The sequence below is a fragment of the Eptatretus burgeri genome, chromosome 11 (genome assembly GCF_056783735.1).
Source record: "Eptatretus burgeri isolate ZD-2024b chromosome 11, Ebu_testis_v1, whole genome shotgun sequence".
NCBI lineage: Eukaryota > Metazoa > Chordata > Myxini > Myxiniformes > Myxinidae > Eptatretus > Eptatretus burgeri.
In genome coordinates, this window is record NC_140971.1 from 53465951 (window position 1) to 53488808 (window position 22858).

The window sequence follows — 22858 nt, forward strand, 5'->3', positions numbered from 1 at the left end:
CAGCATGTTTGAACATTTATTCCTCTTCATAGCTGTTAACACTTTTTCATAAACGTTGATGTTTAATAATGTGACACCAGGATTTAAAAACCACGTTGGTTTTCATTATTTTATTTATTTCATTCTTCAATCCTTTCAGCTTTCTCGCTTCGATCAGCAGTCTTTAGTTTTTGGAGACCTTCCCAACTGGCTAGGAGAATAATTTCCTAATTAATTGAACCAGTTTATATCAAACAAATCTCCAGACCAGGACCCGATTATATTGAATCTCCAGATCAGGAATTGATGACATGAGATCTCACGACCAAGGCCCATTTATATTAAATATCCAGACCAGGACACATTTGTGTTTAACATCCCAAATGGAACTGCTTGTGTTATTTTTCTCATAGTTTCCCCATGCAAGCGAAGCAAAAAGCGGGGTTAAGCAATTGGTTCATGTCTGTCCACCACCTCTCGGTCCATCTGCCCGCAAACGTTAATTTATAATTGGGGAAAAATTATTTAAATTGAATGTTATATTTTGAACATGAATCGGAATATGAATCCAAAGACAAATCTGTAGTTTAGCAGTACTTTGGATCTGAATTCGCCCCGACCGCACATGCGCAGAGAGGAGTAAGATAATTTTTTTACTCGGTCTGCTGGCCTGGCAGTCAAACAAAATTGAAAGCCATTCCAAATAGGAAACTTACTGTTTTTAAAGACGTCATAAAGGACACATACAACAGGCACGAAGAACGAATGCAACGTATTAGATAGACTGGTGCCACAGCCACTGCGTCAACGGTGGTAAACTTCCGGAATTAAATTTTTCTATGTCCTTTACCATCATTATTTTATTGAAATTGAATTATATACTTGAATGTTGTAGATCGCTTTCTTCTCATTTCCAAGAGCCTCCAGTTTAGCAGTACTTGGACATGCTAAATAAGGTGGTGTATAAGACTGCTTCAATAGTGCTAAACGACTGGAATATTTTTTTAAACAAATATTAAAATCATTATTTCATTTCAATTGAAATATACTTGAACACTGTGTCACGTGGCGTGTTTATTAATGTTGCAGTGACCTACGCCACTGAAAGTGATTGGAGGTTATGTTTTCATTCCTGTCTGTCTGTCCGTTTGTTTGTCTGTGAGCAGGATATCTCAAAATGTTGCAGACGGATTCGGACGAAAATTGGTGGACAAGTTGGGTGTGTGACAAGAATAAATTGATTCAATTTTGGTGAAGATGGGGATATGGATATGAGAATTTTTAATTTTTTTTTTTTTAAAGTTTTTCTTCACCATTGAGAGACGGGCCAAAAACGATATGGACCGTGATATTTCAAAAAGTTGTGGATGAGTTATGACAAAACTAGGTGGATGAGTTGTTTAGGTGACAATAACAAACCAATTAGATTTTATTTCAGGTCTGCATGCAGATCTGGCCTATAAGTTGGACATAAAATGTAAACTGTTCAGCCTGGTTGACGTATTCGCTCAAACAAGTGCCATTCTTGTTTGTACTGTATTCTGTTAGCTCTGGATGCTAAGCGACATTACATTTGCGATCATCTTGTTTTTTTTCTCAAGTAGTAACCAAAATTAATATTGTGGTCAACTTGTGCCACGTTTTTTGATTCATCACAAGCTGTTTGTAAGAAAGATTTACACATTACTCAACAAGTCAAAATATTTCAAAACCATTATGCTTAACCAACAATGCTGAAACGTATTGTTGGACAGCTCCAGTGCTCATGCCCTCCAACACCAAAAATCTTTTCTTTGACCTGGCAGGGATGTGATGTATTATGTTGCATGAAATGAAGCTAGCCATGAAAGATAATTCATTCCGCACAATGTTACACTTATGTAACATTTCATCTCAATGTTTTTCTATGACCATGTTTTTTTATTTATCAATAAAATTGGTTTGAGTACTTGTGGTGCAAAGTCAGAAAGACGTTTAAATGATTTGAATAAGTTAAATTCTGCAAAGATTTATTTGAAGGAATGATTACAAAGGCATTTGACGAATGTATTTTTTTTTTTTGGAAACATGACCCAAGGCAGGTAAAGGGAAATAAGAGAGGGGAATGGGTGGGACTTTGAATGTCTAAAATTGTTGAGGATTGCATATACTATTTGCACATGTTATTGACACCATTTCGATAATGACACAAAATACGTTTTTTTTTCTTTGCTCGTTTTCTTCTGATGTTTCGACACAACGCAATCTTCTGTAAAATTTATACAGTGTTACTTATGTATCCAAAGTTCTGTCCTGAAGTATTGAAATGGACACTTTATGGACATTACTAAAAAGTATCTACATCATAAGTTTCTGTATCAACAGTTAAAAAGTTCTTTCAGTTCAATAAATATTTTGTTTTCCTTTCCCTGAATGGTGTTTCCTCCCAAAAATAAGTCACATATTTCAGGTCAGGTCTCATATTCTAAATCATTCTCATGCTAATCTGTCTTGTAACTGGCCTTTGCGTGTCTCCAGTAGTTGTAGTTTCCAAATTCTGTGGTACAAACTCCACATGAATGTTCGGCTTTTTTTTCCCACGACTCCTGCTCCACAAGAACAAGATGAGCAGACATACGAGAACCACACCCAAGAAAGTGAAGCAGCCAATGGCAATTGCCACTAATACAGTCATGATATCATATTCACCACTCATAAGTCCATCAATGCTTTTCGGGTCTGTTCCATTGTAATCATTTGCCATGTACATGAGAGTCCCATTATTGAAGGTAAGAGATTGCGATGGAAACCGCTTAACAGTGAGGATGCTTCGATGGGTGTCATTTCCTCCTGCATTGCTAGCTATGCAAACATAGCTCCCACTGTCGACAATTTGTGCGTAACGTATCTGCAATGTACCATCCTGTAGCAACGTCATCCGTCCAGTTGATTTGTAGGTGATGCGTTGCTTCCATGGTGAGATCCAGGAGATGGATGGTGCAGGATCTCCATCAGCATGGCATTGGAGAAATACTAATTGCCCTTCAATGGCAACCTGATGCCGTTGTTTCTTTACAGTAATGTGAGGCTTCTGGCACATGAAATGGTTGTGCAGCAATTTGTCAGAGAGGTCTCGGAAACTCATTCCACGGGTATGTGCTGGTGTGGAGCAAATGGGTGGTTTCTCTTCAAAGCTCATCTTTTGATGGTGTTGCAAGATCCAGAGAAGGCGACAATCACAGGCTAATGGGTTACCATCAAGACGGAGAACCTGAATGCTTCCTGGCACCTCAAATGCGTTTTGCTCCAGGGTTTGCAGTTGGTTCCTTGCAAAATTTATAACCTTCAGTTTTTTCAAGCCGTGGAAAGCATGTGCCTCAATGTTGCACAGAAGGGCCCCACTCAGGTGGATCTCCTGTAGGTGAGATAGCAAAGAGAATGTCCTTGACTCAATTATTGTAATTGGGTTTGAAGAGAGGTTGAGTACCCGAAGGTTAATCAATGGTCGGAGAGCATCATGTGGTACTGCAGTCAGATTTGTGTGTGTCAAAGAAAGGGAAGTTAGATTCAGGCTCTGGAAACTTCTTGGTAAGAGGCCCTCAAGTGATGTCCAATGAGAGAGTTCTAGCTCTCGAAGTTTAGGCAGGTGGCGGAAAGCTAGCGGTGGTACGCTGGCAATGTTCAGGTGCCGGAGACGTAATGTGACCAGGTTATGAAGGCTGTGGAAAGCTTCGGTGGGCACAGCAGTCAGGTTGCAGTGCTCAAGTGTGAGTTCACGTAAACTGTGCAAGCCAGAAAAGGCATGGCGTGAAATGTATACCAGGTCATTGTCCCCAACTTCCAATCGCTCAAGTCGTTTCAAATCCTCAAACATATAGTCAAGTAAGATAACAATTTTATTTTCACTGATGTCTAGACTTGTGAGGTTGCTGAGACTACTAAAGACTCCCAATTGTATGAGCTTGAGGCGGTTACTGCGTAAGCTGAGTGACTGCAGAAAAGGTAGTTTGCTGAACGCTCCAGGCTCAATGTTAGAGATAAGGTTCTCATTGAGCTCGAGAAATTCCAGCTCTGAAAACGAAGCAAACCTCGCTTGTCTAATGGAACCCAAGAGGTTCTTGCTTAAGTCAAGGATCTTGGTCTCTGTTGGAATTCCTTCTGGCACATTCTGCATCCTGCGTCTGTGGCACACCACTGAGCGCTGCTGGGCATTGCATTCACAGCGAGCTGGGCAGCCCATTGTGTGGCTCTCGAGGGAAGGCAATACGATGGCAACAAATGCAAGAAGCACCTGAGAGCAGCCCAGGTTCTTGAGCAGCATGTTTTTCTGCTGTGCAAGCATCTCACCTTCACCTGAAACAGCAGGATCACAAGCGTATTACAAATTATATTCCAATACTTCACAAAAAAAAAAAAACAATCATCATAAGTTGTCCCTGTTTTTGAGCACCCATATGTTGATGAAATGTATATTTCGCCAAACCATTCCAGCATTCCACCATTTCCTGTATCAGGAATTTAGTAGCCATACAGCTTTCAGAAAGCCATCACATGTAGAAAGTCACAGCAATTCACAATTCTGTTATTTGCTAGGGGATTGTATACTTTGAGTGGATCAGGTTTATTGATTTTGTGTATCAAATTCAGAAATCTAGATTTTATTTTATTTATTTGGTTCATGTGTTTTCTGGATGAGATCGTCTTATTTTTTTTATTTTATTTCATCCTTGTTGTCCTTCATCTGGAACTTGTCAAACATTTACTAGCAGCTAATTTGGTTTCAAATGAGCGAAATGCTATTCCTTGTTTTCCTGCCAGCTGAATCAACATTTTTTTTTTTTTAACAGAGAAATCAATTCAGACCCATTACAGCTCATTAACAGTAGATGCTGTGGCATCTATTCCCTACTCCAGACATTCCAATCATGTCAGAGCCACAAGATGTTTCCTCTCATCATATCTGTCCTCTTTTTCTGTTTGTTCAATTCATTGCTTATTGTGTCCAACTGTGACCTCACTGCTTCATTCTCAGTGTGTTGCCTTTTTACATGAGGTCACCTTACTCTTCCATGAGTTTGTATACAACAAAACAATATGGAAAAGATTAAGTAACGCCCTGGAGGGTTTTGGATACCAAGCACAAGGAAGCCACACCAGTGTGGCTGAGTTGGAACTTCTGATTGGCTGACACTTACAGAGGTGATTTTAGGATGGATATTTTGCTATAAAATCCAAGCAGGAACATGGAGAGGTCAGTTGGAATGTGCTGGGTTGAGATGGAGATGCCAAACAATGAAGACAGAGCAGAAGGTACAGCACGAGATTTCCTAGTTATGGAAACATCATATGCGCCACACAAAACCAAGATGCTCAAGAGGTGCAACCTGCAATGAGAGCCTCGGCAAAACTGTTGGTTGCCTGAGCTTCACCTCTCTCGCTCATCTTTTGAGACAAGCTTGTGCCACACAAACTGGTGATCCAACTTCAGCAGAAATGAACATCTTCTTACAATTCCCTGGAACAACCAATTTCTTACAAATAATTTTAACCATCCTTTTTGCCCACTCAGCCTTTTGTCACTGATTCAGTTACACATGTCATCGAGTTTGATCTTAGCAAGAAAGTTAATAACAGAAAGAAGCTCACAACATCATTTTACCCTGTGCACATAGCACAAAGTGGGGTTAAGCAATTGGTTCACTCTGTCTGTCTGTCTGTCTATCTGAAAGACATCAGCTGATGATCGAGGAACTACTTCATTTCAATTGAATTTTATATTTTGAACATTAGAGCACAAATCGGAATACGATCGGAACACGATCCAGCAGTTTAGTTGTACTTTAACTCTGAATATGGCAGGTTGCTTTACATATACACAGTGCAGTAAAGCAATTGCTTCAGTCTGTCAGGCAGTCAAATAAAATAGAAAAGCATTCCAAACAGAAAACCTAATGTTTTTAGGGATGTCATAAAGGACACAAACAACAGACATGATGAACTAATTTAACTTGGTCAATAAGGTGGTCTAAAAGAGGGTGCATCAACGGCGGTAAACTTCTGATTCAATGGTTGGTTTGTTTGTTTGTTTTTACAGCCATTAAAACTTTTATTTTATGTCAATTGAATTATATATTTGAACACTGTTAAACACAAATTGCCTTGTTTGTACTTCCAAAAACCTAGAGTTTAGCAGTACTTGGTCAAAATTTTTAACCGTCTCGGCTATCAAATTTGCTGTGCACTCTGAGTGGGAGTTGACAGAAGGTTCAGCTCTGAACTGTTCTGTTTGACCCATCAGCTTCGTATGGTTCCCATTGCACCTGTTATTAAAATTTCATGAACTAAATGAATATAGATTGTGCTTGGAAAGGCAAAGCAAGAGTTGAAAAGACTCTTCCCATGTCCTTTTTCTCAAGACTGCATGGGGTAAGGTGTTCTATGAAATCTCTAATCTGTTGTGTATTTTCCCATTTGTCTTTTGTGCAATAATCTCAATATTTCTCTGTGCAGAGACTTAAATAAAGCTAAGTTCTCTGTATGATTACTTTTTAAACTGGAATAAAGGTGTTGAAGTAATATTTTTTGTTACTAGTGCAGGCCCGTACGTTTGTGCAAAAAAATAAAATACAATAAAACAAGTCTCGAGATGGCGATGGTTCACGAGCAATGTACACGGTTCGCCTTTTTTATTTTTTGACCTTCGAGGGGATTCCACGGGCAAACTGGCGGGAATCGGGAAAAACGTAAATGATGGAAGTTGTAGTACTCGAAGAGCTCTACTTGCATACCAACTTTCATTCGAAACAGTGGAAAACCCTCGGAGCTCGATGCCCAATTTATTGATTTTTTTGACATTTTCTAAGTTCGTGACCTTGTGACCTTGACCTTGGGATGAAAATGAAAAATCGAGCTCCGTGGGGTTATGCAGGTGCCATTGGGCTAACCAAATACCAAAATCCCTGCCAGATTCGACAAACCCCCTCGGAGAAGATGTAACCTGAAATCGGCTATCGCCTAAAAACACGTTTTTTGGGCGTGGCTCCACCCATAATGGGCGCAGCACACCCATTCTCAGGAAAACACAACTAGTCAGCCTGCCAAGACCCTTGAAAACAGTACTGATGGCATCGCTTGTTGATTTTTGGCCAATGGGTTCAAATGTAAGACCATACCATGGACTCAGAATGGGGACTCAGAATCATCTGGTGGCCAACCCGATTTTTGATCTTCAAGGTCAAATTTACAAGGTCAAATGTCAGATGGGTGCAAAACATTTTTTTCCCCAAAAAATGTCCAGAATAATGTGTTCTATCATTTAAAAGCCTTAAAGAACCAAAAAACATAACAGTAATTTCAGTATTTTACCATTTATTGACTAAATTTATAGGAAACCATGAAGAAATCTGAACCAAAAACGTCGAATATCTCCATAATGGTTGAAATGACAGAAAACGCATGAAAAGTCTTTACAAACCAGTTTTAAATACCCTAATTCTGGCTGGTAAACTCTTTGATCATCAACATACACCCATTTTGCACTATTTGAGTATATTTTCAGACTTAGGCTACTTGCATCTGACCTTGAAATATTGACAGACATTCCATCGTGCTAAAAGATACCATTTCAGTCCAGTACTAGTGCTGTATTTCACTCACCATGGTAACTCTTGGTATAGTACGGTAAGTCATTCTTATAAGAAATGTTCAAAAACGAGAATACATTGTGTTTTGGATGTATTCATTTGGAAAAATTTCAAAGGTAGGCCTAAGCTGCCCAAGCATTTTAAGCTAACGCGTCAGCTTTAAATGAGATTAATAGTTATTAAAAACCTGAAAACTGGCTTATGTAACCACATATTATGACATTGAAGATTAGAGCTATATTGAATGTGGATTTAGACATCCATTTTCATAGCATGCACAAACGGGCATGCACCCCTGTTTTGACCCATTGCACCCACACGCAGATTATGGCACTGTTTTTTACACCCACAAGATATCAATGCTTGACAACTCTGAGGTACAGAGGGTTTTCTTATCCACACCACCTGTAACTGGCCACCATAATTTTCCTTCCATGCCCCAGTAGATGCTAGCGTGGGAAGTTCCATCTGTCTTGTCTGCTTGAAGCCACACCTTTGTTTGGAAATTTGCTTTTTTCAAGTGAAGTTCCAATGCATCTGTTGTTGGTGGGAGCATTTCTAGTGCTTTTTTGCCTTTCTGAAATACTTCAAGCCTGGCAGTGTCACATCCTTTGGTAAAACTTGGAGTTTTGTAGACACGACACACAAACTGTTCAATATCAGCAATAGCTCCATCTCGCCCAACACCATGTAGAAGTTCCGGATGCTGTACGTACACCTGCCAACATGTCTTCTTTCCATTGCCTGCAAATGATGACACTGTGTCACATCCAGTCAGGGAATGGAAACCTGGGATATTGCTTTTCACATTTCGAGGAAAGGTCTGTGCTATACATTTATGTGGTAGAGTGGTGAGAATTGGAATTTTTCTGCTTACTTTTCTGTGCGTTAGCTAGAATCGGAAGGTGAAACAAGCAGTTGCTTGAGCAGGCCAGGAATTGTGTTGCTTTCAGCAAAGTGACCGACCAGCAGTAAAAGACAGCAACGGTGCAGTCAAGGAGGGAAGGGTAGGGGCCCAGAGCAAAATGAGGCTTGGGCCCTTTTACCCAATACACATGACCTAGAACTCAAGACGTAGGGTTTCATCATCCTTCACACGTTATCAGCAATCCCAACCAAAGGCATTATGATTTCTGACCGGCGTACGCCTAGATCGCCTATAAGAATCGACCGCTTATAAGAATCAAACCAGGCCGGCCCGAAGTGATTTTTATAAGCGGTCTGCACTGTATTTGAAACTGGTTTGTAAAGACTTTTCATGCGTTTTCTGTCATTTCAATCATTATGGAGATATTCGACGTTTTTGGTTTAGATTTCTTCATGTTTTCCTATAAATTTAGTCAATAAATGGTAAAATACTGAAATTACTGTTATGTTTTTTTTGGTTATTTAAGGCTTTTAAATGATAGAATACATTATTCTGGACATTTTTTGGGGAAAAAATTTTTTTGCACCCATTTGACCTTTGACCTTGAAATTTTGACCTTGAAAATTTGACCTTGAAGGTCAAAAATCGGGTTGGCCACCAAATTATTCTGAGACCCCATGGTATGGTCTTACATTTGAACCCATTGGCCAAAAAATCAACAAGCGATGCCTTCAAACTTTTTTTAAAGCATATTCTAGGGTCTTGGCAGGCTGACTAAACTAGATCATGATATAAACCTCCCACCCAAATTTTATCAGGATCGGATCAAAAGCCACGGAGCTATGCTCGGGACAGACAGACAGACAGACAGACAGACAGACACCCATAACGAATATAGTGGTCACTTACTGACTCGTGAACCAATAAACTTTCAAACCGCGTGCCACAAATAAACACACAGGCCGTTCCTTCGCTCTCGCATGCCTGTACGTGCATGGCCGTATGTGCGGGCCCACACATGCGTGCCCGTACGTGCGTGACTATACGTGGAAAAAAAACTTTCAAACCGCATGCCAGAAACAACAACTACACAGGCCGTTCCTTCGCTCTCACATGCCTGCACGTGCATGCCCGTACGTGCGTGGCCGTACGTGAAAAAAAAAAAGAAGAAGAATTGTGACGTCAATCGTGATGTCATAGCACCATGTCCTGTTATTAATTTGTAAATAAATGGACATAACTTGGGAACCACTTGTCCGATTAATATCAAACCTTGAAAAGGCACATACTCAGGTCCCCAGCAATATACCTGGCAAGTTTCAATTAGATCGGACCAGTGGATGTCGAGAAACAGCAGTCGCAGAAACACAGACACACAGACAGACACACACAGAGATTGCTGGAATTATAGATAGATAAGTTTGGATTAATAATTTATTGTTACATGAGATAGCTACATTTTAAATACTTGTGTCATTAAATAAACAAGGAGAGTAGCCACCATAAAGACGATCTTGTTCCAAGAGTGCAACACATTCTTCTGACACATCCCATTAATTGGGCAGTGTTTAGGCAAGAGTGCTGCCTTAATTGCTCCTGAAAATAAAATAATAACCCAGGTTACGTTCAGGAAGCATAAACATGCGCACTGCTTATGTGCATATATAATACCTCATGGTTATACAGCTCGGATAATTATAATTGCACTATCCCATAGGCTGACAACAGAGGCCTGAAGCCTTAGGCTTAAAGCCCGAGGCCAATACATACTTCACAAGGCCCCTGACATCTATCGGCTCCAACCTTTGGATATTTGGTGATCCTTCTTAACAGTCGATTAGGTTGTTTTACAATGAATGGAAAACTTAGAGGGAGGCCATTGAAATTGTGAATATCACACTTCAGAAGATGCCTTAGGCTTACCAAAATGGTGGACGTATGTTTTTTTTTCAAGTAAAAATTGTGGGTGGCATCAGCAAGCTGCCCAACCAATGCAAATGGACATACATAGATACATACATACATACATACAAACTCTTGTTCCAATATATATATATATATATATATATATATATATATATATACATATATATATATATATATATATATATATATATATATATATATATATATATATATATATATATATATATATATATATATATATATATATATATATATATATATATACATATACATATACATATACATGTATATGTTAGGATTTATACCTGCGATGTATCGCAGGTCTACAGGAGCTCCGCATGGTTGTTGTTGCTGTTTTTGTTACAAGTGGTTCTTGTTCAGGGTCGATTTATGAAATGTGCACCTGTTGGCCAGACAGCTGCCAGACCCCACTGATATTTGTTGTGAGACTCCACCCACCATGGCACCGAGACAAAATAATATGGCCGCCATCTTGTTTTTTGTGGGCCCAAGACATCCTGTCTAAAGGCCTCTGCTGATTATACACTGCTCGGGTTTGTTGCATCAGATTACCATTGTGTTTGTTTGGGTTGAGTGCTACTCATGATGAGGGACCCCAAAAATAAAATCAATGTTGAATAAAAATTATTAGTACTTGGTTTAATAAAGCCCATTAGCACAAAACACAATCCCATTATAAAGCACAAAAACCAAGCCAAATAGCATCCATGGTACACGCCTCTCAAAAAATATCGTTGCATAATTTTTGAATGTCGCCACATTGGTGTTAAACAATCCATGACATTGTCGCGCATCAGCTTGTTCTAATATAACCAGAGTTCTGGGCCCATTGCAGTGTTCTGTTCCAGTTTGAGGTCACGTTCCAGTGTTCTGGGCCCAGTGCTTTTTTCGTTTTCATCAATGATCTCTCCAACTCTGGAAAATCCTCTTCATCTCTTTGCTCATGACTCCACCCTCTACCGTACCATCTGTCACCCCTCAGATCAGCAAGCAGCAGCCTCTTCACTCTCTGCAGATCAGGATAAAATCACAAGCTGGTCCAACACGTGGAACATGTCTTTAAATCCTGACAAATCTCACACTCTCACTGTCTCTCCGAAAAGACCATCTGGGACCCCCCCCCCCAATCTACTTTCTCAACAATCCTCTTGAAGAAGTCCTTTCATTCAATCTTTTGGGCCTCACTATCTGTGATGATCTTTCCCTGGAAAGTCACATCTCCAAGCTGGCATCCAAAGCTAGTCGTCGATAGGGCATCTGTCATGCAAAGTCCTTCCTTGGCACACTTGAGCGACTGACCATGTACAATCTTTCAACCACAGCATGATGGAGTACTGCTCTCCATTTTGGGCTGGTTCTCATCCCTCTCACCTTTATCAGCTTCACACGGTGAAAACCAAGGCTTTTAAGATCATTGGTATCTCCCGCAATGAGGCTGAGTCTTTGGATCTCTCACTGTCACACCGCAGGCAGGTTGGTGGTCTTTCTGTCTTCTACTATCTCCTCTCTGGGCTCGCCCCTTCCCCCCACCCCCTTCCTCTGTCTGCTATCTGTCCTGCCCATATTTCCGCAAGGCACTCAAGGTCTGCCAGTAACCCCCTTCTGGTTAAAGCACCAAAATCAAGAATCACTGCTCACCTTCATTCCTTCTTTCCTCTTTTTTTCCTGCCTTTGGAACAAACTCACATACACTTTTCAATCCCACTCTTCCCTCCAGGTCTTTAAAATAGCTGTTCAACACCATCTCTTATCTTCCCCCATCCAAAACCATGATCTGTTCTACCCCCGTTAATCTACCCCAAACCCACCTCCTTCACATTCACTGCGTTCCTTACTGAAAGTTCCTGTCGTGTCCATCTTGTTTACCCCGTGTACCCCATCCCTCTCCCTTCCACAGATCTCCGCACGTGTCTATTCCCCACTGTTTTGTGCTTCCCTCTCCTGTCCCTCTTGTCTCCTGCTCCCCCTGTTGTACGTTCTATGTGTTAGCTCTGATACAAGCCTTGACATTGTTCAATCAAAAAAGCAAACCGTGGTGGAGGTTGACATGGATGAGAGGTGTTGAATTAATCTTTCAATCGCACTTTAAATGTTTCTCACTCACGCTGTTCATCTTTTACGAGTGCTTTCAATGTGCATTTCCAAATCGACTTGTTACGCAGATTTGGCCGCAGGTTGTGACCAAAGTGCAGTCATTCTTGTTTTGTCGTGACTTTTTTTTGTTCCTTTCACGCTTGTTTCATGTCCAGTTTTTTGTTCCTTTCATGCTTCCTTCGACTTTTTCACAATTCTCTTGTCATTCTAAGTCTTGCTATCTCTTTTCGTTTATCCATCCTACTCCTTATTTCTCTTTTTTATGATCTATCTGTTCTGGGAGAAGTGAATTCTTGGAAAGAAAATTCTGTCAGGCTCACTTGGCTGCAGCTGGATGGGTATGACAGTCGAGGAATAGCAGCTGAAACCCGAATCCTCTCCAGGGTCCTTCTGATGACTTAATTTTTGCTCTTCGGATGCCTTATGATGACTCGAATGCAGTATACGGTCTTCCTTTTGATTTGGTTTGCCTCCATTCTTTTGCCGTTGGCATTTTTATGGTATGAGTTTGAACAAGATTGAATTAATGATCACAATTGCAAAGATTCTACCACTCAGTTAATCCTTGTAAGAAAATAGTAAGAAAGTTTTGCGGACCATCGAGGTTCCGGCACATCGTTTCTTGGGAAAGTCGAATTAGTCTCTGGGACCACGCTATGATCTTAACTGGATAAGAGTGCCGTGCCATACAATACCTGACTCGAAGCTTTACGTTATAGGGGAAATTTTGAAGCTAAGTCAGGGTCTACAACTTAATGAGGCTGCAACTTACTTCAAAATGTTGAATGATTTACATCTGCACCACCAGAAAATGTATAGCTTCCATCCAGAACATATGGAATGTAGGGAATATATGGGACATGTAGAAGACATGAAAAGTATGGAACACATGGGACAAATGGAAGATATGAAAGATAAAAATATGAAACAATTGGAACATATGGAACATGCGAACAATTGGAACATATGGAAGAATCAGTCCACATGGAACAATTGGAACAATTGAAACATGTGGAAGATATGAAAACGATGGAACTTTTATCGCTAAATCACTTGTGTCAAAAGGTACCTGAGATATTGCCCAGATGAGAAAGAAAATAAGGAATTAATAAATCGAGAATAGTTGAGTAATTAAATACTTTTCATTCCTTCTGTATATGGTGAACAGCTGTTTTGATGACCTTAATTGATTAATCAAAAAAATAAAAAATATCCTCTTTGCCAAAGCACATCTTCACTTCTGTCCCCACATTTCAGTTTCCCAGCTCAAACGATGGCTGAGATATCACCCAGACAAACAAGAAAACAAAAAAGTGAAAACTGAGTACATCCTTTTGGCACATGTCATTGCGGGCGCCCACGGCGCCCTGGCGCTGACGTTGTGCAATGCCTGTAGATGGAAGAGGAAATGACGGTGTACATTCAAAAATGTTATTGCACAGTCAAGAATCGTGGAAGTGCTAGAATACAGAATGGATCAGGATGCAGCATAACAAACAAGAAAAAGAGAAATGAGAGATTGCAGACCCTCATCATGACTTACTTTGTGTGGTCTTTGTGTAGTTTTGTGTCGGGTATTTTGTGTGGCGTTTGCGTACTAGTGTGTTGCGTAAATAATAAGAGACATAATTAGAACTGCCACTTTATAACTGCCTGCAGTGATGATCAGGTCCCAAGACGCCCCACTTTGATGCAACACCTGACCCTGACCCATGACATTTTTTTATTATTATTCAATTAAATTCAGAATGGGATTAAAATAAATTCAATTCAAATGGAATGAAAGACAAAATAGGTACAGTCCTAGATTGGAGTCATCAGAACGAACCCGAACAAGCAAAAAGCAAAGATGAAGTCGTCAGGAGGAACCTGGAGAGGATTCACATTTCAGCTTCCACTCCTCTACCCTCAAACCCATCCAGGCACAGCCAAGTGAGCTTTATTTTTTTTTAAATAACAATAATAAAAAATCAGAGCCCAGATAAAAAAAAAATTCTGGCTGCCAGATAATGTGTCCGATCAAGTTGAATTTTTAAACATGTATTCCCATCACCACGAGATCACAATTGTGAAGTTACATGCCAATTGATTAAGTGGTTCCAGAGAAAAATATTATTTAATATTTTCTTCAATCCAATATGGCTGCCAAACCCTGTGACCTATCAATTATTCCTTAACAAACTTGTACACCCAAGGCATAGAGAACATTTGTGTGAAATTTTCCCTCGATCTGTCCAGCCGTGCTGGAGAAGAAGATTTTTTTATCGGTTTTAGGGTGAATCCAATATGGCTGCCAAACCAAGTGACCTCTGATGTCATGTGTGTGAACCTTTTGTTCGTCATGAATAGCCGGTCATACTTGTAAAGTTTGGCCTCAATCTGTTCAGCCACTTCAAAGAAGAGGATTTTTGAAGTTGCTTTTTTTTTTTTTTTAGCAATGTTTGCCGAATCACGTGACCGATAACATCAATTTTTTTTTTCTGTGGCCCATTATATGATCCTCAAAATTTTCATACTGATCAGATCTAGTGTTCTACATCTGCAATTATGACGTCATAAAATCACACTATTCCTCATGAGGAGTGCTTACCATGTGCCAAGTTTCAATTTTATCCTTGGTGCAATTTCAGAGGTGCAGAGGTCCAAAGTTTTTCCGTTTTTCCAACATGGCTGCCACACCACGTGACCTATGATGTCATAATTATCATTACAACATTCTACATGAGTTTGTGTACTGGTCATACCTCTGGTAAAAATTTTGTCTCAATCCTACAAGCAGTTGCGGAGAAAAACACTAAAGTTCTGTGCGAACAAACAAACGGACCCAAACACAATACCCTCTTCTTCGGTGAGGGTAACAAAAGGACAGGCAGAACGGGAAGCGGGAAATAACAACAGGAGGACAAGGGAGAAAATAAATGAAGACAGACAACAAGGAATGCGTGGGTATGGTTGAGGAGTCGGGGAAAATGCAGGGGGTGGATATACGATGCATACAGAAGCAAAATGGTGGGAGGTGGACAGGAGTGGTTTAACGGGTTATAAAAGATCATGCTTTTGGATGGAGGATGTTTTGAGACTGTGGCGAACAGTTGTTTTGAGGACCTGTATGGAAGAATGACACTGAAGAGTATGGTGAAGTTGGTTCCACAGGAAGGAAAAAGAAGAATGAATGAGTAGAGAGGAGCAGTGATTCTGGATTTTCACTAAAAGGGGGTTGCTGGTGGACTACATGTGTCCTGCAGACACCTTTGGGGATGGGGGTGGGGGGGGAGCATGAAGACAGCAGCGGTAACAAGACAAGAAAGGAGTCAGAAGAAGACAGAAGACAGAAGAAGCCCACTGTCCTGTCGACGATGGCAAAGTGATTAGCCCATGGACTCAGCTTCATGCGGAAGATTTCTTTGATCTTGAAGACCTGGTTTCCATGGCATCAAGCTGAGAAAAATGTGAGGCAGGGGCACCAGTCCAGAGGGAAGAGCAGTATTGCATCAAGCTTAGATGAAAGCCTTGCAGGTGGACAAGAGTTCAGGTGTGCCAAGGCAGGACGTTGCACGATAGAAGATGCCCATTTGGAGACTGGCTTTGGCGGCCAATTTTAAATGTGGTTTTCCCCAGCAAGATCATGGCTGAGATTGAGATCCAAGAGATGGAGTGACTGAACTTCTTTGAGAAGGTTGTTAAGAAAGTAGATGGGAATATTTTGTGGAGAGATAGTGAGAGTGTAGTATTTCTCAGGATTAAAAGACGTTTTAAAAAATACAATATCGAGGTTCACATAAGAGCTCGCACACAGAACGTATAACAAAGGGAGCAGGAAACACGATGGGGCAGGAGAGGGAAGCACAAAACAGTGGGGAACAGAGACATTAGGAGATCTGTGGAAGGGAGAGAGATGGGGTGGGGAACATGGGGTAAACAAGATGGAGACGACAGGGACTTTCAGGAAGGAAAGCAGGGAATGTGGAGGAGGTGGGTTTGGGGTGGATTAGTGGGGGTAGAAAACATCGTGGTTTTTGATTGGGAAAGATCAGAGATGGTGGTGAGCTGCTGTTTTGAAGACCTGGAGGGAAGAGTTGGATTGAAGAGAGTGTGGGAGATTGTTCCAGAGGTGGGAAAAAAGAGGAATGAAAGAGTGAAGGTGAGCAGTGATTCGTGATTTTGGTAGTTTCACCAGAAGGGCATTTCTGGAAGATCTTCAGCGCCATGCAGAAATATTGGGTGGACAGATTACAGACAGAGTGTGAGGGAGGGGGGGTGAGGCCGGGAAGGAGACGGTATGAGAAGGAAAGATCACGAGACCTGCCTGCGGTGAGAGAGTGAGAGAACCAAAGACTCAGCCTCATTGTGGGAGATACCAATGATCCTAAATGCCTTAGTTTCCGCAGCGTGAAGCAGAGGAAGGTGTGAGGTGGGAGTACCACCTGAGAGGGGAGAGCAGTACACCATCAGGCTGTGGACGAAAGCTTGACATATTCCAAATGTTTGACCAGTTTGTGAAATTTTCAAGGTCTGAAAAAAGGGAAGAGGCTACTACTGCCTGTCTGTCAGAGAGATGAGGGATGTCATGGCAGAGAGTGGAGTTATTCGCAAAGAAACAGAGGATTTTCCACAGTCAGAGAGACCATTGATAAATATTAGGAATGGGATGGAGTCGAGAATACTGCCTTGAGAAATCACTGATTAAAACCTTGATCTGGAGAAGAACTTGCGATCACAAAGGCATTCTTTAATTTTTGAAAATAACATGTCCATTTTCGTGTCCAAAACATGTCCAAATGGAAAGTGTCCATTTTCCAGTGCACAAGCACACACTGCACATACAACGCCCCGATCACATAACGCAGGATATGTGCTGTCACCATGCGTTGAATGATACAGGAAACATTACTTTAACAATGTGTCCAATTGTCCTTCAGTTTACTTTCATTAATTGGGGAATTCATTAGGAAACCTTCATACTTGAACACATCTCCAATAAAACCAAGCAACCTCTTGCTCCCACAAAGCCCTACAAAACAAGTGGACAATAGCACAGCGGTACATCACCAGGAAGAGGAAATTTTTCTGACAAAGGGAGATAATGTTGCAATAGGAAATAAGAGTGTCAAGCTACCCAGAAACTGGTTACTCTCAAAATGCCTGAGTCAACTATCATATATAATATATATATATATATATATATATATATATATATATATATATATATATATATATATATATATATATATATATATATATATATATATATAATATATATGTAATATAATAATTATGTAATAGCCGAACTAATATGTACATGTGTGTGTATATATATATATATATATATATATATATATATATATATATATATATATATATATATATATATATATATATATATATATATATATATATATATATACACACATGTACATATTAGTATGGCTATTACATAATTATATTTGTTTCGAATAAAGCACAAGGATGCAGGTAACATCGTTGGCTGAGGAGGGCATGGCTGTGCTGCTTTTTCGTGTTTTTCCTGCTTTTCCAAGAGCAGGAATTTGGAATTTGCTCAACTACTCTTTGCGAAGGCCACCGTGAAATATTTAACATCCACCAGCTAAAGCTAGCAGACGGGCCGCCAAGTTTAACGTCCATCCAAAAGATGGCATACACAATGACGTCTCACCCTGCCTGTGAGACACCAGGATGAGAGTTTGTAGCCGGGCCGAGATTCAAACTCCGGCGAGACTAATCAGAGGTGAGTGTGCGTACCTCTCGGGGCAAGGTCACACTGACAGCTATTGCACAATTGAATGTTTTGAAATATTTTTTTATGATGGCATTACTTATCCTTGACATTTAATTAATTTGTTGTGCAGAAGCAACTCGTGTGTTGGAAAAGATGGTGTGTTAATCACTTTCATCTTCTGCATATGTTGTATTTCAAATTTCCGATTTGCCTTTTCTGATTCCGATTCCGATTCCGTAACAAATTTCCGATTTCGTAATAATGGAGCTTTGAAATTCTCTCTCTTTCTTCCTTCCCTTCCTTTCTCCAATCACCATCCCTTTCCACTCCCAAATCCAAACAAAGTCAGAAAGCTATTCAAAACTATGTTCATTTCAAAAAAGTATCAATAAAAATTATGAGCAAATATTTTGAGCTTTAAAAAACGTGAATGATTTCCATGATATGTAACCATGAAACATGAACAAAGTAATGAAAGTAACATTTTTGCTTAATATTTGAGTGAAAATATAATATGTACTGCATGAGAAAACCTCAGGACAGGATGTGTAATAAAAAGTATTGGGCAAAACAAACAACGGAAACTATCCAGATCCTTTTTATTTGATGGTATATCTCTATATTACGAAAACTCTCATCTTGTATATATGTCTGTATGTATGTATGTATGTATGTATGTATGTATGTATGTATGTATGTATGTATGTATGTTCCCAAAATACAGCCAAAACAGGACACGATACCGCAAAAATTTTAGGGCCACCTTACTCACCATTCTCCTGCGGTGTGCATTATCAAGTTTCGTTCAAATCGGGCAATGAAAAAATTATGAAAAAAACCAATTCTCGATTCAGTCATGTACTCTTTGGGAGAATTTGATCGATGCAAACAACTTCAACGGTACAGTTCGTTGGAGATATCTTTTTTTTCTTGAAATGATTTATTATAAAATCTCAAACATTTAGTATCAACAAAGAACGATTTATTTTTAAGCATACAATAAACATCGCCATTTTTATCTAATACTTCTGTGTTCATTAATAAATAAAATTGTGTTTGGAAGATTATGCACAATAATTTCTTCCACTTTCTTTTCTCCGTTTTTTTTCACATTGACACGCAATATCAAGTTTCATTCAAATCGGGCAACGAGAAAATTATAAAAAAAAATCAATTCCCTATTCAGTCAAGTTCTCTTCGGGATTATTTCATCAATGCAAACAACCTCAGCGGTATAGTTCGCTGAAGCTATCTTTTTTCTTTTTCTTTTTGAAACGATTTTTTTAAAATCAACCGCTGTCATAATGGGAACCCAACTGGCTCACGGGTCGTCTAGTTTACAATAAAAACAAGGGCACTCGGTAGAGCGCACACCTCCACCACGTAATGCCTGATCCATGCGAACATATCGGGCCCAATACATCATTGAAATACTGTTGTGAATCTGGAAGCCATGAGCACACAGACATTCAGGTTCCTATAGCTTAGCTATTTCGATAAGTGTGGTGAATTGAAGGTCGTGACGTGTGATCACATGTTGCCCGGCTCGAGCACAGAAGAGATAAAGCTGAGGTTCGGCTCGGCCGCGCGGATTGTCCCTGGGGCATTGTCGTTTTATGTCGGCGGCTCACTTGGTGCTCATTGAATGGTGAGAATACTGATTGATATATAATACTGATTTATTTTGCGGTGATTAGTTGCGCGTGTGTACCTTACTGCTTGTACTCCATACTGCGTTTGTATTTCCTGGTGTGCCCGTAGAAGCGGCTTCAATCAAATGGAATAAAGCCTATACTCTGAAGGTTCTTCTCTCGTTCTCATTTCAATTTATTCCATTTGGTTTTCTCGGCTCTCTCAACCAACGATGGACAAGATCTACAAACCAGAGAGGTTCGACGCAGACCCAAACGCGACTGACTCAGAAATGAAATGGTCGCATTGGTTCCGTTCCTTCTCACACTATCTGACCATCATCGAAGAGGGAGCTGACAAATTGGCCGCCCTTGTGAATCATGTCTCGCCCGGCGTATACAGGCTCTTCTCGGAGTGCGACACTTACGAAGCAGCGATCGATGTGCTGCAGGCGCTCTACGTGAAGCGCAAGAACGAGGTATACATACGACATCTTCTCAACACACGCAAGCAAGCAGCCGGGGAGACAATCAATCAGTTCCTGCAAGCTCTGAATCAGCTGGGAAAAGACTGCAGCTTTCGGGCTGTAAGCGCCGAGGAACACCGAAAAGAAGCGACCCGGGAGGCATTCATCCAAGGACTTAGATCAGCCCACATATGGCAACGCTTACTAGAGAAAGCGCAACCCACTCTTGAAAAGGTAGTCGATCAGGCTCGAGCGCTGGATACGGCACAGCAGCAATCTGAGTCATTTGGGACACCGATGCTGCTAATGAACGCTGCTACGGTGGGAACTCAAGGAACCCCACTGGCACAGACACAGCCAGACACAGGGGATGGAGAAACACCCGAGGAGCCGGATACACAGGCCACGTCAAACTCCTCAGCAACTGCTCCGGTTGGTAAATGCTTCTTTTGTGGGTACAAAAGACACCCCGCCAAAAATGCCCCGCTAGAGATGCCACATGCATGAATTGTGACAAGAAAGGGCATTATGCCAGGGTATGTAAATCTACTCTAAGGAGAAATAAACCCACTTCTGCGGCTCTCTACTCGCAAAATAAACTAACTGCAGCCTCCCCGGGGAATCTATCCAAGGCTATCATCAACGTACGAATTAACGGGCATATGGCTGAGGCACTGATTGATACCGGTAGCTCTGAAAGTTTCGTCAACAGCTCGCTAGTGAAGGGCAGGAAATGGAAAATCCACCCGACAGACAATACGGTATGCATAGCCGCCACATCACTACAGTCCCGCGTACGAGGGTACTGCAATGTTGAATTGGACGTAAAAGGGTACACGCATCGGGATGTAAGGGTACTGGTGCTTCGTGATTCATGCGCAGACGTAATTCTGGGTCATAATGTCCTCAAGCAGCACACGAGCGTCGAAATACCCTTTGGAGGAAGCAAACCTCGTCTAATTTTAAATGCCTTGACTACCGCAGAGGTAACGTCCCCCCAGCTGTTCGCTAACCTGTCGCGGTCTGCAAACCGATAGCGATCAAATCGCGGCGATATACCACTGCTGACATGAATTTCATCACTTCAGAAACCAAGCGATTATTGGAAGAAGGAATTATAGAACCGAGCGATTCGCCATGGCGCGCACAGGTGTTGGTGACCAGCAGTCAGAACCATAAGAAACGAATGGTTGTCGATTATTCCCAAACGGTCAATCGCTTCACCCAAATCGACGCCTACCCCCTGCCGTGCATAGACGAGAAGGTCGAACGCGTGGCCAATTATAAGGTATTCAGCACCATCGACTTGCGAAGCGCCTATCACCAAATTCCCATCCGAGAGGAAGACAAACCTTACACCGCATTCCAGGCAGGTAGGCGCCTCTTCCAATTCAGGAGAATTCCATTCGGTGTCACGAATGGAGTAGCTTGCTTCCAACGGGTTATGGACGACATCATCTCAGATGAAAACCTCAAAGACACTTTTGTTTACGTGGACAATGTCACAGTGTGCGGTAGGGATCAGGGGGAACATGACATGAATCTGGACAGATTCTTGAGCATTGCTAGAAAATATAATCTGACTCTCAACTAATGCGTATTCTCGGCAAGGTCAATTGACCTACTCGGCTACACGATAGCCGACAGCACAATTAAGCCTGATCCTGAGCGATTGCGCCCCGCCGTGAGCTACCCCCACCTCAGGACCTGCAGACAATGCGCCGGGTGATCGGCATGTTCGCTTACTATGCGAGATGGATTTCGCAATACTCCGAGAAAATACATCCCCTAGTGCATTGCAAAAACTTTCCACCAGATGCCGCTGTTGTAACAGCTTTCCACAACCTCAAAGACGATATCAGTAATTCCGTGGTATTATCGATCGATAGCTCGGTGCCCTTCGTGGTGGAAACAGATGCTTCTGATCACGCGATAGCTGCGACGCTTAATCAGTCTGGGCGACCCGTCGCGTTCTTCTCGAGAACTCTCTCTGGAAGCGAGCAGAGACACTCGGCAATAGAGAAGGAGGCGTACGCCATCTTCGAAGCGCTGCGTAAATGGAGACATTATTTACTGGGAAACCACTTCACGCTCGTTACGGACCAACGATCCGTGGCATTCATGTTTGATGGGAAAAATAACGGGAAAATTAAGAATGAAAAAATTATGAGATGGCGGATAGACCTAGCCTGCTATAGTTACGACATTGTTTACCGGCCCGGGAGGGAAAACCCTGCTGCAGACACCTTCTCGCGGGTCTACTGCTCGGCGGCAATCAGTCGGGCTTTGCAAGACCTCCATGTGTCTCTGTGCCACCCGGGGGGCCAGCAGAATGGCACATTTCGTACGCAGACAGAACCTGCCCTATTCTATTGAAGATATTAAACAAATGAATGCTTCATGCCCTGTTTGCGCTGAACTAAAACCCAGATTCTATGGTTCGGCTTCTGGCAGACTGATCAAGGCCACTTCTCCCTTCGAGAGACTAAACTTTGACTTCAAAGGGCCCCTGC

The 22858-nt window shown here is 41.3% G+C and overlaps 1 protein-coding gene across 7 annotated transcripts in view; it reads right to left on the reverse strand.

Annotated features, from left to right (window-relative positions):
• Positions 1-1947: 1947 nt before the first annotated feature.
• The window catches only part of LOC147017089 (leucine-rich repeat and immunoglobulin-like domain-containing nogo receptor-interacting protein 1-B), a 259391-nt gene continuing 238480 nt past the window's right edge, over positions 1948-22858 (reverse strand). For all 7 annotated transcript variants that reach the window (XM_085846454.1, XM_085846458.1, XM_085846456.1 and 4 more), the window contains one exon: positions 1948-4311. In XM_085846454.1, coding sequence (XP_085702580.1) covers positions 2444-4311 — 1868 coding nt within the window. In that variant the 3' untranslated portion in view covers positions 1948-2443. The remainder of the gene's footprint in view (positions 4312-22858) is intronic.